Source organism: Trichogramma pretiosum, unplaced genomic scaffold, assembly GCF_000599845.2.
Source record: "Trichogramma pretiosum strain Unisexual culture from Peru unplaced genomic scaffold, Tpre_2.0 scaffold49, whole genome shotgun sequence".
NCBI lineage: Eukaryota > Metazoa > Arthropoda > Insecta > Hymenoptera > Trichogrammatidae > Trichogramma > Trichogramma pretiosum.
Genome location: NW_019640811.1, coordinates 543719 through 560197, shown reverse-complemented (window position 1 = coordinate 560197; position 16479 = coordinate 543719). Strand labels below are relative to the sequence as shown.

The window sequence follows — 16479 nt, the reverse complement described above, 5'->3', positions numbered from 1 at the left end:
ATCAACAGAATTTTTTAATTAAGAATGAATAATTAACTTTAAAAAACATTGGTTTTTAATCATTTGTTTATGTAAAACTGTTTAAAAAATATTCCGATAATATTATTGCTTGGCAACCAGAAAATTCGAGTGCGCACTAGAAAATTCCGTTTGAATAGTTGTAGATACGGGGGCCTGCATTTTTCCTTCTATTGTGCGGCGGTAATATATTCGTCACAGCATGGGTCGCGCCATGTACGCTGGCATGCCATAAGACTCCTACTACGTATTCATTAACAAGCGTATTGTCGCCTCGGCGCAATGGCCCAAAATTGATCATTGACGCATCTCTATATACTTTCACTCGCTTAGTTCTCGTCCGCTCGACGAACGCAGCAGAGCGTGTACGGCCACGAGATATAAAGAAGCCACGACTAGAGTGATTCAGGCAGTTCGATCTCGACATTCGAAGCTATCGTACACGTTTGGCGCTAACAGCTAGAAAAATGGACGTCGCTACTAATCAGAGCTTCGCAGGGCAGAGTCATGAAAATAGGTTAGGATTTTATTCATCTTATTTACATTAAACTATATTATAAATAGATTGCTTTAATTTTCTGAATAATAATTCGTTATTTTTATGTTTTACAGCACGGAGAAGAAAATGGCACCGAACTCCCGGCCGAAAACTTTCTCGAAATATCGACGAGCAAGAGTAACGACGAGGCCGTATCCAGAAACGAAAAGCGGCGACGATATCAAACCGAACAGCTGCGCGTGTGACAGCGACGGCGAACGGCGCAACAGCAGCAGCGACGGCGAACGGCGCAACAGCAGCAGCGACGACGCTGATTTCGAACGATCGAGCAACGATCATTCGTCGACATCAACGCCGGCAAAATATTTATCGAAAACATCTGCCTTTAGACTTAGATTGGGCGTTTATTTCAACGCATTGGACAGAGAGAGGCTCGCGAGAGACGTACGCAAGAGCGAGATCTGTAAACAGTTTGCACTGGCGGAATACTTTGTATGAAAGCGTAATTGTGCACCTCGAATCGTATTTGATAATTGTAATATTTTGAGCTTGAGTGAGTATAAGCGAGATCTATAAACAGTTTACGCTGGCAGAATACTTTGTATGAAAACGTAATTGAACACCTCGAATCGTATTTGATAATTGTAATATTTTGAGCTTGAGTGAGAATTACATGGTTGAAATGTCATTTCACACTAGTTACCTGACAATGGGACATGAAAAAGAGGCCTAGTCGACGGCCTCTCAAATTGACGCCTGAATTTTTTTCAGGTTATCGCTGCTAAAAGCGGTAGCATACAACAAATCGATCATAAGTTATATAAATATGAATGATTTTCTATAAGTTCTGTTACGTAGGATAATATATTTATGTAAAATAATTGATTTATCGGTATTATATCCTCAATAAAAGAACTTTTGTCTGAGTTTCCGGCTTAGACGTCAATCTTAAATCGTTCCTTTCGTTTTTTTAATCAACCTCGTATCTCATATGATAAATTGAACATTTTTTTTGTCACGCGCGAGTTTCGAGTATCAGCAGATTATATGGGTAGAGAATTCAATTTCTTGTACCTTCTCAGGCTCCATAGCTTTAATGAGATATGCTTGTACTCGTATTCTCTAGATTGTCTCTTATTGTCTATTGCTGTTATTTTAACCCCGTGTTATACGCGAGCCTTATAGATATATAATGTATAGATATATAATGTAAGATCAAATTACATATAGATGAATTTTTGGTGATGATTGTAAAAATTGGAAAGTACACTTTCCAAGAATGTCACTTCCGCTGTGTCTCATATGCCATATGTTCTTTTAAATTTATGCATGTACTAATACATAAATGATCAATGACGCAGCAATTATTTTTTCTAAACTTACAGACATTTCATTCTTTTCGCTTTCATCGGGGTTTCCCTGTTTAGAAATCTGAATAGATGTGGTCGAATTCACATACAACGGAAATTTACCAATGGCACTGAAAATTTTGCTATTGCGGCCAAAGACGACAGTCGAACGAGCTCTTAAAATTTAAGCGTATTACGGTCGCGTTTTTTTAATTTGCACATTTATTAAATATCTTTAAAAGTACAGATAGTAGCTTTACGATGGGAAAGAAAAGAAAAAAAATTGCATTACGATCGATTCAAATGCGTGCTTCATTTAGTTTTTCTTGGGTGTACTTGTCGTATATAAGAGTGCGAAACTTTATTTGAAAGCTGTGTAAGTGTGTTTGTCTGTGTGTGCGAGCGCGCGCGCATGATTGGTCCGAATCTGCAGTTGCGCGCGATTTGCGCTCAACATGGGACGGAACCCCCACCATCAATACTTGGCAAACTGCAGCCAAGTCAATATACCGGCGGCGTCGGCCATTATTTAAGTGGGAAAACTTAAATGTGGCGTTTGCTTAAATGTTTATATTTGTAAGTCATTAGTAATTTTAATTTCAACTTGATTAGTTGGCGCGCGCGAGCGCGCTTCATATCACTAGTTTATAGAAAAATCCAAAATTATTTTATTAGAATTTTTATAAATTTATTTTCACAATTTTGAATGACGCACTTTCGGCTGCGACCGCTCAGTGGCAGCACAATCAAACACATACTCGGGGAGCTGGCTATATCCTACGCTTTATAATATGATCTTAGTGAAAGTATTTCCAAAATATATCAGTCTTCAGTTGGTCTCCAAAGCAGAAGCATCGCGTCCCTCGTAATCTCTTGTACGTTTGAGTAACCCGCTGCTAGTTCGTTTTAACTGCTCGTTTTAACCATGAGTCAATATTTGAATTGCAATATTCTTGAGTACGGATCGAACGCGAATATCGATAGCCAGGATGTTCAAGGCCGTACTGCTCTGATGCGTGCAGCAGAAAGATCTGACTGGTGTTTAGTTGATCTTATTCTTTCGCACGGTGCCAACATCGACATCGCCGATAACAATGGAATGACAGCTCTATCTTTAGCTGCCGATCAATGGTACGAATATGGATGCGCCGAGGTAAGAATTGCTATATTTATCACTGTTAACAATTAAAAAATTAGTTCTTTGCGATTTCGTATGAAATTTGTACAGCGGAGATCGTCTGCGCTATCTCCATACATCAGACTAATATATTGCAACGTTGTTGGCTCTTCAGCGCGTGCGAGTGAGTGCATAACCCTAGTATGCGTACTCGGTGAGTGAGAGGGGTACGATCACACGACGCGCGCGCGTAAATGAGAATTACTGCTTCAATTGCTTCGCGAGCAATTATTACATGTCCGTCTTTACGTTTTACCAATGTGAAATTTGCTCGAGATACTACTCGGCAATTTACTAGACTTACCGCCGTTGCTATAATTCGAGCCACGGTAGGTCTTTGATTTGACCTCTGACGCGCCTGAAAGTGAGTCTAAGAATTTTATAGGTGCGTACAGAATTGAGTTCGAGTCTTTTGGGACGAATTTGTATTGTAAATTTGTTGTATTTTTTATTCAATGTCAGAAATATTAATGAAGTATTTTATTTTATTTATTAAGAGAATAAATCTGTAAACTTGACTTTCAATTATACAGTAAACTAGAGTACAATCAAGAATATTAACTAGGCACGTCGTCTTTTTTACACACGCAGAGTTTGAGCAAACGGCGCACAATGTGAATCGACTTTGCGACCACGGAATAATTTCGACTAACCCGGGTTAACAAGATGATCGTTACCGATATTTAATTTTGTATAAACTGCGTGCTGCTGCTGCTGGGCTCTGCTACTGCTGCTTGGCTCTGCTGGGCTGTCCCTCACACCACACGTACGTTGGAGTTGCTGGTTAGCTGTCGAGCTGTTGAAGCTGAACCGAAACCTATAATACGCGCACAAAAACCAGAAAGAAGATGCGAAAAGAACACTATAACTCGCGACTTATGATTTGATGAGAGGAAGGAAAGGAAGGATGTTCTTATTTTTTAATAAGATTCATCCGCGCTAGTCCTATACCCTTTGACTTGTGTAACTGGGATCGAATACCCGGGGGGTATGTTCCCACAGTCGAACGGTGTATAAGGCCTTGACGCACGATTCACGCACTCGTACACTGGGTCAGTGGCAGCGGTGAATTATCGTTTAGGATAGGTTATTAAGTATTCTTAGCCACCAAGAGGTGAATGGCTAAGGAAATTTGATAATGAATAATTACTGTGGTTAAGTATTATTCAATTATCAAAAAACTGGCTCAATTGGGTCAGTGCAGCGCTTTAAATAGGCCTAGTTCGAGCGCTCGAAATGCGCTCTCTCGCATCGTCGCGCCGGCGAAATTCCCACTCATTTTCGGAAACTCGCCGCGCGTGTCTATTATCTGATAAGAAAGAGAGAGACCGAAGATTCTCTCTCCGCGCTCATTGTCTCCTAGGAGGCTGGATGGGGGTCGCTGGACCGCTCTCTCATTGCGTCGCTGCGGCCGCGTCTCTCGTGCAGTCTGCGTGGGGACCTGCAGGATGGTCCTTTAAACGTGAATCTATCGACGCGAGGGGAAACGCGAGTGCGTCGGTTCACTTCTCCTCTCTCCGCTCGGCGAGTACTCGCTTACACATGCGTGCTCAGCTGGCATAGTTGCCATCTTACCAGGCGCGAAAGGTCGCATACGTTGCATTAGCCCCCTTTGGATCCTATGTTAATTTTCTTCTTTTCTTACGGGAAATTAACTAGGATTCATCAAATGAGAAAACAACGTATAAGGTTATGCTGGACTTCAATTTGAGCCCAACACTAAAAATTGTGTTCATTTATTGATCATCAAATAAGGAAACTTCTTTTCTTTTTCTTTTATAACGATGAAAATTAATAATTATGGGACGACTCTGCCGCAATTAATCGATAAGACTTGCGCCATAATATCCCGAATCCGTCGTATAACCTGATTCATCATTGTGAATCGATCTGTGGGATTCATTATCGGCGAATACAACAGTGCTTGAGTCAGAAGAACTCGAAGACTTGCCGTTCCGACGTCGCCATTGTTCTTGATGTAAACCATCGATTATTTTCTTTCTTGTATCGTTGGCAATGTACTCTGTTAGACTGATGTCCGACACATCAGAGTACTCTTCGATTGTAGTTGTTGACGGCGGCGTTGGGAAAAGCCTTGTATTCACCTTGACTCCTCGCTGTTGCTCAATGAGACGTGGCAGTTGAGAAAGTGAGGCCAGACGTGGTTCTTTGGCTTCATCATCTGTCACGCGTAGAGCTGCAGCGATCACATCATTTGACCACCGAAGAAATCTCATTCGGCGCATCTGCTCTTCGTCGTCGGCTGAGGTTGCTTCATCGTTGCGCTGATCATGTAGTCGGCTTCTAGAGTTCGACTGCATAATCAGCGTGTCGTCTTCACAATCAGCTCTGTCTACGATGTCGATCGTTATGCGTAGATTCGATCGAGGCGTTGACATGTTTCTAGCTGTAACAAGTATCAAACGGCGAAGTTAATATAATTACTATGTTAACAAAATTTTTTTAATTTCTTATCATGTTATATCTTATACTAATTCATTACTACTCTGAATCGATGCTTGAGGCGTCAAACTCGATGACATCTTCAGGTATCGGCTCTCTAGTTTTTCTTTGCTTTGGCCTGTGTGTTTTCTGTGCGGCCAGAATCTTTTCAATTTTCTTTTGGATCTCAGCGATCTCTCTCACCAACGGCAGGAGTTGTGGTAGCAGCAGATTTGAATTTGCTTTCACCTTGTTCAGCTGGGCCGGTGTGAGGTTTTTTTCGAGGATTATCCAGATCTGTTTTCTCGTTCTCGGATTCCTCGGGATAATAGCAAGGCCTTGTTTCTTTGCCTCCTCTATCCTCTTTTGCCTCCGCTCGTTCCGTTGATGGGTAGTTAATCGGCCCATCTGTAAAATAAGGTTTCAACGATGATGCATGATATCGTCCTCTTACTTTACCGGTATGTGGTTGCTTGAGTTCGTAAGCACCGATCGATACTTTTTTTTCAATCATGTACGGCCCTTCATACCAGCTTAATAATTTAGCAACTGTCTGTTTCGCAGACGATGCTACTCGGAGTGCTTTCACAAGAACGAGTTCACCTGTACGAAATTCCGTGATTTTCGCATGTTGATTGTGTCTTGCTGCTCTTCGATTACCGATGTACTTCATCCGCTCACGCGCTTTTTTTATTGCTTGGTCGTGTCTGAATTTTCTTCGTCGAGATTTCACGATATGCTTCCAAATGCGTGCGGGCTCAAATTTCGATAAATTAACTGTTACTCCCTCTCTTTCGATTCGAGTGAACAGTTCATCAATGTCTTTTAAATGTTCATCGATATTTGGCGAGACGATAAGCCAATCATCCACGAATGCGATGACTTTGTTCTCAAGTCCCTGCAATACGTGTTCGTCTGCACGGTTTAATGCAGAGCTGGATATCTTGAGTCCAAAAGGTACTACAGTGTATTGGTACGTCTTGCCTTGGTGTAGAAATCCAGTATACTTGCGTGATTCTTTGGCCAGTGGTACTTGCCAGAATGACGAGCGCAAATCTATACTAGACATGACTCCGATCGTATTACATTTACGCAATACTTGATCTATCTCCTCACTGCCGTCATGATCCTCGATCATTTTTTCATTTATTTGTCGTGCATCTAAACAAATCCTAACGGAATTATCTTTCTTGGGCACCACCACAAGCGGGTTAATGAACGGGGTGGTCGATCGCTCGATAATGCCGTAATTTAACATTTGTTCGATCTGATCAGACACTTGATCTCTGTATTTAATCGGAACAGGATATGATTTTATCGCGAATGGTTCGGTCTCTTTCATTGCGATATGGTGTTCATATGACGAGAAGCGTCCGGGTATTTTACGAAATATTTGTTTATGTTTCACGCATATCTCAGTAAGTCTCTCCTTCGAATTCTCGTCGAGATCAGCAGATTTTATTACGCTCGCGATCTCTTCGTTACACGTGTCAATTTGATTTACCGTCTCCGCGTCATTTTCTTCGCGATCGTATTTTACTGTTACTTGGCTACTTTCTTCGTGATCGCGTAACAATACTCGACGTCTCATCAAATCTACGATTGTATTGAAAGCAGTCAATGCATCTATTCCGAGAATACATTGCTTGGCTAATTTTGGTACTATTAGAAAACTGATATTTTTCGTTACATTTTCTATCGTAATTGGCAATAAAATTTGCCTTTTTATTCTTATAGATTTTTCACCTGTAAAACCGCTTATTTGTGTATTGGTAACCGGCAACATTGGGAATTTATGGAAATGTCGCGCATGTTTAATGTAGTACAATTCGCTCATACACGATACACGGGCTCCGGTATCTACTAATGCGTCAACGATTACGTCTTGTCCGACTTTTACACGTAAGCTCGGGCATTCAATGTTGTTTGCCCCCTTTATCGCGGTGTCGAGGTTTTCTTCAAGTATTTCACCTCGCGTATCTTCGTAAATCGTATAAATAGGCGGTGTGGCTGGATGTTCAGCGAAATTCGCATCCGATTTTAAACAAACAGCCGATGTTAGTTTTTTGAATTATCACTCAAATTATTCGCAAAATTTTGGGTATCGTTTACATCGTTTGTTTCGTATAAATCATGAATTTCATTTAATTCACGCGGCTCGTTATTCACCGTTACTTCACAAGGGTCGACTTCAACGAGTCGAACATCATTTGTCGGTCACGGCGTAAACGCACGTGGTCTGTTTGAATTCTGATTATACGAAGTATCAGGTCGCGAAAAGATTCGCGTTGGCGTCGGCGGATCCGCCTTTTGTGTCCAATATGGCTCTTTCGGCACTGCTGGTCGCATTGCTGCGCGAGTCGCATTTAATTTACCCATATTGTCAAGTCTGTCGAGAAATTCTATCAAGTCATCGACGCGTACGATACGTTGTGCTATAATCGCGTTTTGTGTCGCATCATCGAAGTGTCGAGAGAATTTATCTACAATATCGATCTCGGTCGGTGGTTCGTCGAGAACTTTAATTTGATTGTAAATCGCTATTACATATTCGCTTCGCGATTGATTTTTGTCTGCGCGGTAGTAACCGAATTCAAGTTCTTCGCGTTTTCGTACTTGTAACATACGGCTCCAGAAACGGCTTTTAAATCTTGCTTCGAATTGTGCGAAGGAATTTACGTTCGCTTCTACATGCTCCCACCATTCGCTCGCTGATGCGCGTAGACTCTGACGAATAACATGCTTAAAGTGCCCTTCCGTAATCCCGACTGCGGCAATATACTCGCGTAAATCTTTTAGATATTTAATTGGTTTATCGCAACAATCCGCGGCAAAAGTAGGCATAATTAATTTTGCTGGTTGCAAGAAATTTGATCGTATCGGTGCGGGATTTACTTGGGGTACGTTCGCGTTTACCTGTGGTGGCGCCAAAGAAAACGAATTCTGTGTATAACCACGGTCTCGCACTGTGAGTGTCAAGTCCCTTAGCAATCTTGCTATTTCATCGAGTCTGCGATCAGTCAAATTTGCTCGCTGCTCTGCTTGCATAATACGCGCATTCTGCGCCTCGAACTGCGATTGAGTTCGATTTAAGGGGATATCCGTCGATATTGACGAATACGCTGGGGGTGGTTCGTCCGAATTCAGTAAGTCTGCATTCGGCTGTAACGTACGGCTTCTTGATCGTGTCATAACGGGGTCACGTGCACGCGCACCTTGCGTGACATCGTCAAGAGACATCGATCTTTCGAGATCAGCGTCGCTCGTCGGCCCGCATTCCTTCGGCGGAGTTCGACTCATCATTGTTCTACCTTACACTCGTATGCTCTGCGTGTGTAACTTAGCGTACTATACGACGCGCGTATGCTACGTGTGTAAGACGTTCGGATGCTGCGTCTTATCTCACTACGGAATGTGACTCTAATCTTTATCTACTTCGCATTGATCGCGGCTTGATTCTGCTTGACTTTAAAGTTGCCAATTCGTATATTATAAGACTCTGTGAAAATCTGAGCGCGTTCGCACTATGGCTCGATTTTTACTAATCTTCAATTATTTAAACAATCAATGTTTATTTATGGAAAATCAAACTGTATCTCAATGCGTAACTCGTTACTACGTTATAATTGGGAAATATTTTTTAATTTTTTGGAAAATTTCGGAAAATTTTCGAAAATTAGAAAAAAATTTTTTTTTCTTTTTGATTTTAATTGTTATCCGTTTACAACAAATTTATAAACAATACAAATCAGTCCTGTCACGGTCGCGAAATTGCAACGTTGTTGGCTCTTCAGCGCGTGCGAGTGAGTGCATAACCCTAGTATGCGTACTCGGTGAGTGAGAGGGGTACGATCACACGACGCGCGCGCGTAAATGAGAATTACTGCTTCAATTGCTTCGCGAGCAATTATTACATGTCCGTCTTTACGTTTTACCAATGTGAAATTTGCTCGAGATACTACTCGGCAATTTACTAGACTTACCGCCGTTGCTATAATTCGAGCCACGGTAGGTCTTTGATTTGACCTCTGACGCGCCTGAAAGTGAGTCTAAGAATTTTATAGGTGCGTACAGAATTGAGTTCGAGTCTTTTGGGACGAATTTGTATTGTAAATTTGTTGTATTTTTTATTCAATGTCAGAAATATTAATGAAGTATTTTATTTTATTTATTAAGAGAATAAATCTGTAAACTTGACTTTCAATTATACAGTAAACTAGAGTACAATCAAGAATATTAACTAGGCACGTCGTCTTTTTTACACACGCAGAGTTTGAGCAAACGGCGCACAATGTGAATCGACTTTGCGACCACGGAATAATTTCGACTAACCCGGGTTAACAAGATGATCGTTACCGATATTTAATTTTGTATAAACTGCGTGCTGCTGCTGCTGGGCTCTGCTACTGCTGCTTGGCTCTGCTGGGCTGTCCCTCACACCACACGTACGTTGGAGTTGCTGGTTAGCTGTCGAGCTGTTGAAGCTGAACCGAAACCTATAATACGCGCACAAAAACCAGAAAGAAGATGCGAAAAGAACACTATAACTCGCGACTTATGATTTGATGAGAGGAAGGAAAGGAAGGATGTTCTTATTTTTTAATAAGATTCATCCGCGCTAGTCCTATACCCTTTGACTTGTGTAACTGGGATCGAATACCCGGGGGGTATGTTCCCACAGTCGAACGGTGTATAAGGCCTTGACGCACGATTCACGCACTCGTACACTGGGTCAGTGGCAGCGGTGAATTATCGTTTAGGATAGGTTATTAAGTATTCTTAGCCACCAAGAGGTGAATGGCTAAGGAAATTTGATAATGAATAATTACTGTGGTTAAGTATTATTCAATTATCAAAAAACTGGCTCAATTGGGTCAGTGCAGCGCTTTAAATAGGCCTAGTTCGAGCGCTCGAAATGCGCTCTCTCGCATCGTCGCGCCGGCGAAATTCCCACTCATTTTCGGAAACTCGCCGCGCGTGTCTATTATCTGATAAGAAAGAGAGAGACCGAAGATTCTCTCTCCGCGCTCATTGTCTCCTAGGAGGCTGGATGGGGGTCGCTGGACCGCTCTCTCATTGCGTCGCTGCGGCCGCGTCTCTCGTGCAGTCTGCGTGGGGACCTGCAGGATGGTCCTTTAAACGTGAATCTATCGACGCGAGGGGAAACGCGAGTGCGTCGGTTCACTTCTCCTCTCTCCGCTCGGCGAGTACTCGCTTACACATGCGTGCTCAGCTGGCATAGTTGCCATCTTACCAGGCGCGAAAGGTCGCATACGTTGCATTAGCCCCCTTTGGATCCTATGTTAATTTTCTTCTTTTCTTACGGGAAATTAACTAGGATTCATCAAATGAGAAAACAACGTATAAGGTTATGCTGGACTTCAATTTGAGCCCAACACTAAAAATTGTGTTCATTTATTGATCATCAAATAAGGAAACTTCTTTTCTTTTTCTTTTATAACGATGAAAATTAATAATTATGGGACGACTCTGCCGCAATTAATCGATAAGACTTGCGCCATAATATCCCGAATCCGTCGTATAACCTGATTCATCATTGTGAATCGATCTGTGGGATTCATTATCGGCGAATACAACAGTGCTTGAGTCAGAAGAACTCGAAGACTTGCCGTTCCGACGTCGCCATCGTTCTTGATGTAAACCATCGATTATTTTCTTTCTTGTATCGTTGGCAATGTACTCTGTTAGACTGATGTCCGACACATCAGAGTACTCTTCGATTGTAGTTGTTGACGGCGGCGTTGGGAAAAGCCGTTGGGCGCCGCGCGGGGTACTGAAATACAGCTGCCGCACGGGTCGATGTCTTATTCGACGTAAATCGTTGACTGCGTAACTCATATAATTATATTTATTTAATTATAAACTTTTGACGATAAATGGTGCTTTATGTGATGTAACATTTTAAACTTATTTTCAGGTTCTTGAATTACTTCTGGAGCATGGAGCCAATGTCAATTGCCGCGACTCGAACGGCAAGACTCCGTTACTGGAGGCTGTTAACTCAAATTATCTAGACCTGTGTGAACTTCTCATCGACTACGGAGCTAACGTCAACTGTTGCGACTTCGACGGAATAACTCCTCTAATGGTAGCAGCTAGCTTGAATCGCGCGAAGCTGTGCGAATTGCTACTCGACTGTGGGGCCAACGTGAACTATACTGACGTCTTTGGACGCGATGCCCTCTGGTTCGCAACCAAACGAGGCCATTTCTCGTGCGCCGTGACTCTTCTGCGTTACGGGGCGACCTGTTTACGCTTCTACGGTTATCAGGGCGCATGCTTGCTGAGCATAGCGGCTTTGGAGGGCTTTCATCAGGTGATGAACCTCTATCTGAGGGAAGGCATCGACGCGCTGCGCAAGGACGATGCAGGCATGACCCCTTTACATTACGCTGCGAAAGGAGGTTATCCCAAGGCCTGCCAGAATCTGCTCGCCTTTGGCGCGGACATCAACGCCAAGGACGACTATCGCAGGACACCGTTGATACTCGCGGCTCAAAGCGGCCACAATTACTGCGTCGAGGCGCTGTTGAAACATAATCCAAGGATAGATTGCGAGACCATAGAAGGAGAAACAGCCTTGACGTAAGTTTTTGGACATTATCAAGTGCTTTTTTTTGTATGTATACGATGATGTAATGAATTTTTCTCTTCTTACAGTATCGCTAGAGACAGCGGAAACGTCAAACTGGTTACAATGCTTATGAATCACTGCATCGTATTGCCAAAACGTTGGTTGTAAGAGAAAGCTGCGGCGATTGGTTTTGTACATATGTGTAAAATTATTCTAATATAAGATGTAAATAAATTTTCTTCAAATAATTATCTGATTGCAGTATTTTTTTTTTTTTTTCGTTAACTTGTTTTGTTAAAAATATTCACCCAAAATGATGACGAAAAAAATACTGGCGAATGATCTCTCTCGCTCCTTCAAAAATAAAAGAACGAATTTTTGTTTCGTAGATTGAGAATACTCACAATTTAGTACAGTTTACGACGCGAGTTTCGCGAGGAACACTTTTAAAGGAACATAAGTGCAGCGGTTTATTAAGAATGTTGCCGTTACATGATCATCGTCTTTTTTTGCAAATAATGTGCGAAGATGTAAATTTTTGAATAGGCCAATTGTCGGTAACCGAATCAGCCCCGATCTTATAATTATTTTTCAATCTATATGAAAAATAATGAGTACGCGGATCCGAGTAACTGTAAAAGCACTCGAACTGTTCGTTCGGTTCCCTATATATAATGCAACAAGGCTCGCCCATGCAGCTTCACGGCCTCGAGCACTCCGCGTGCAAAGCCAGTAATAAGCGCCCGAAGCGTCGTACAGCACACACACACACACACACTTGGTAGGTATACTCAAAATCAATGTAAAACTCACATTCTCTTAACGTGTACATTTGGCACGTGTGTGTACGTGTATTATACGATCATATTTAGTATTACAACTGCTGCTGCCACTGCGAATCGCCTGGAGGCAAGCGTTCCTCCACTTGGTTTCTCTCTATATGTATATCCGGGCGAATGTAGCTGGTTCAGTCTCGATGGCGCGCGTGGGGCGTCCTGCACTTCGCCGGAAAACCCAATGTATACCTTTCGTCTATCGAGAGAGAGAAAGCCGAGAGGTGTGTTAGCTGGGGAGGTACACCTCTCTCAAGAGTCTCAATTAATAAGAATGTGTATACGAAGGCCGAAGAGGTGCAGCAGCAGCAGCAGCAGCAGCAGCAGCAATGTAAATGCTGTATTATACCTTGGGAGTTAGGAAGCTACCGCATACTGCAGCTCTATGCGAAGTACTTGCTGCTGCTGCTGCTGCCAGTGTACCGAGAGATGCTTAATGATTAACCAGCCTCCATTACGCTTTCTTGGATACGAATCCCCTGAAGCTTTTGCGTCTTATGTATGTGCGTTTGGGGGTGTGGGTGTATGTAAGCGCTATATTTCCAGGCAGGCTAAGAGCGAGTAGTTCCGAAGCATCGAGGCGCGCGCCCGTGTGTGCATAATAATAATATCGATCAAATAGGCACATCGTTTTGCCAAGACCGTGCGCGCTACTTGTTGACAGACGTAATATGCACACGCGCGTACGCCTCGAGCTCTGGCTTCTCTCACCTCGGGCATACAATACCGTGGATAGGAATAATTTGTTTTTTCGACAATTGTCGCGGAGTAAACTTTTTCTGTCTCCCTTTTTTACTTCGTTGCGTATTCTCTCTCATTCTCATCGCCCTCCCTCCCTCTGCTTCATTCACTTTCTTATACTTGAGAACTAATTCCAAAGTCAGAGTCGCCCATGCGAAAATAAGCAGCCGCGTTGGTACCCAAAAAGAAAAAAAAACCTTCGCTCTTTATCTCTCTGTCCCTTTTTCACTCTGAACTCTCTCTCTCTCTCTCTCTCTCTCTCTCTCTCTCTCTCTCTCTCCTGCACCCCGGGTGGAGCGTCGTGGCGCCCGAGCGAGCTCCGAGATAAAATTGCTTTAAACCATTTAGCTTGAGCAGTAATCAGCTTCGACAATACTTAGGACTGCTCTTACTACTACTAGTAGTCAGTGACTAGGTTAAGTCTGTCGGTATATGCCACAGCGTGTTATATGATTATTATTATAGAGAGGGAGAGAGAGAAGCGCAGCAACAAAGTCGTAGCAACAACGTCTCTCTCTCTCTCTCTCTCTCGCTCTCTCTGACCTTTCGCGTAATTACTACAGTATGCAAGGCAAGGTAGATTAGGCGCCGAGCTCGTGGAGCATTGCTACGAGTTGGGGCTGTGTATATGTATATACTCGTGGTATATAGCGCTGGTCTCTCGAGACTTGTGTACTACAGTCGTGATCTCTCTCTCTCTCTCGCTCTCTCTTGGAGAAACCGTGAAAAGAAGCCTTGAGATGCTGATACACGTTATAATACCCGAGACTCGTCGACGACGTCGGCCTCGCCGTCGTCCTCGTCTTATAGTTGTTGTTACTGTATATAAATGTGCACCAATACGCACATACACGCACACACATACACCGAGATGCCACTGCATAATTCACGGCCGGTATAATACGTTTTGTCGAAAGGGCTAGGCGTAATATACGCGCGCAAATGAGTTTCTGTATGTGTGTGTGTTTACAGCTAGTGAGTCGAGATAGGTGGACTAATGTTATGAATGTCGGTGCATAATAAAGGATAAATCGTATCATGATGATGCATAAAAAGTTGCAATTGTAACGGGATTTAATTTTTTTTTCTTGCTGCTGTATACGTAAGGTGAATGGTAATGTGCCCAGATTATGAAACATATCTGCACTGCACCGTGCCGATGTCAAAGAAAATACTAAAAACTGTACTGGCGTAGAGTAAACTGCTATCTGCTATTAGCTTATATGTTGATTGCAATAGTTCGACAAGTCACGATAAAATTAAGCATTTTATTTAAACGCCACTAGGTCAACGAGTCTCAATAAGTAAAGCAAATTTACTGACTGAAGCACAAGTTTTAAAATCTAGTAGTTTATCACATCAAAGCTCAGGCACACAAATACACGTACACAAATACACGTACCGAGATTCAACGAAATGGCGTGTTAAACGCAACGCACGTTAACCGAATTTTCAAGCTCGATCGGTACGAGCGAAAGCTCGAGCTAACAGCTAATTTCTCTCGTCTCTGAACTACTCTTGAAAGCTCGACTCGTGCGCGCGAGCAACGGCATACGCGTAACATGATTGTGGTTTTCACATGATTCTGAAAAAAGCGATGAAAAAAGCACACATTTAAAGCTAAACTGCCGAGAACTTGAATACAAACGCTGCTTATACTTCGGCTTTTATGGAAATGCGTACATAAATGCGCGCAAGTCGAGGCACCGTCTCACTCGCCCGCTCGCTCGTGTACTTGCGCAAGCTGTTAAACTCGAGCGTATACGAGCTTGCACATGTACATGTGTGTCGTGCCCAAGGCTGCTGTACCTATGCCTGTTCCAGAGAGCGAGGGTTAGAGAGAGAGAGAGATAATTCCGAGCGTCCAGCGGCCTCATTGTCGCTTCGGATCTCGCTACCTTCTGTACTGTAACGTCCTACGACGAATAGCCTACGCCAAGGCAACCCGCCAATTCCGCGCTCCGACTTAACGCGCCTGCACGCACCGATCCGGCCTACAAGGCGTATTGCGGAAATATGAGCGCGTCCAGCATAAGTCGGCCACCCCGCGCGATTACGGCATTTTTGGCCGAAAGTGTCGTATGTTTAGCTCGCTCGGAAACGTTTAGCAAGAGTCAGAAAAAAAATCCAAACACATAGATCGATAGATTTTTTCCTCCTCTTTCTAGTGGTGTAACTCAAAAAATTCTTAAAAATTGATTTTGAGGTTAAAACTCGACTTAAATGTTTAAGTCGATTTATCCAAAAAATGTATCCTCCGATTGCAAAATAAACCGCACCAATCGAAAGAGGAGGCAAAAATCTATCGAAAACCATGTTTTCCAGGATGGAGAAATGATAACAAGTATTAAAGATATCGAGATGAATAGCGCGGGACGGCGCGCGCGGGCCTGTTTTCCTGCATATGTCTTTTCGACTGGCTAAAAAAATGCTGAAAAAATAATTTAAACACGTAAATCGATAGATTTTTTCCTCTTCTTTCGATTGGTAATTTTAATTTTGAGGTCAAAATTAAAATACTAGAAGAAATATTGACTTAAAAATTCAAGTCAAGTTTTGACTATGAAAAAAATTTTTGGGAATTTTTTCAACAACGCCATCAGAAAGAGGAGGAAAAAATCTATCGATTTACGTGTTAACATTATTTTTCCAGCCCTTTTTAAGCGATTACGAGGGAGTCGAAAAAACAAAGGCACGGCGCCGCGCGTGTGCCGCCGCTGGCGCACGGAAAACAGGTCCGCGCGCGCCGTCCCGCGCTATTCATCTCGATATCTTTAATAGTTCTTATCATTTCTCCATCCTGGAAAACATCGTTTTCGATAGAT

At 42.7% G+C, this 16479-nt stretch overlaps 2 protein-coding genes across 7 annotated transcripts in view; one reads left to right on the top strand and one right to left on the bottom strand.

Annotated features, from left to right (window-relative positions):
* The window catches only part of LOC106655880 (transcription factor collier), a 93719-nt gene that overhangs the window by 8979 nt on the left and 68261 nt on the right, over positions 1–16479 (bottom strand). The window lies entirely within an intron of this gene.
* Positions 341–1470, top strand: LOC106655881. The gene is made up of 2 exons (XM_014376472.2): positions 341–535; positions 631–1470. The coding sequence occupies exons 1-2, from the start codon at positions 486–488 to the stop codon at positions 1013–1015; spliced, it is 435 nt and encodes a 144-aa protein (XP_014231958.1). The 5' UTR covers positions 341–485; the 3' UTR covers positions 1016–1470.

Coding starts and splice junctions, on each gene's coding strand:
- LOC106655881 (XM_014376472.2), top strand. CDS start 486: ATGGACGTCGCTACTAATCAGAGCTTCGCAGGGCAGAGTCATGAAAAT. Junction 536..630: donor GGGCAGAGTCATGAAAATAG/GTTAGGATTTTA, acceptor TATGTTTTACAG/CACGGAGAAGAAAATGGCAC.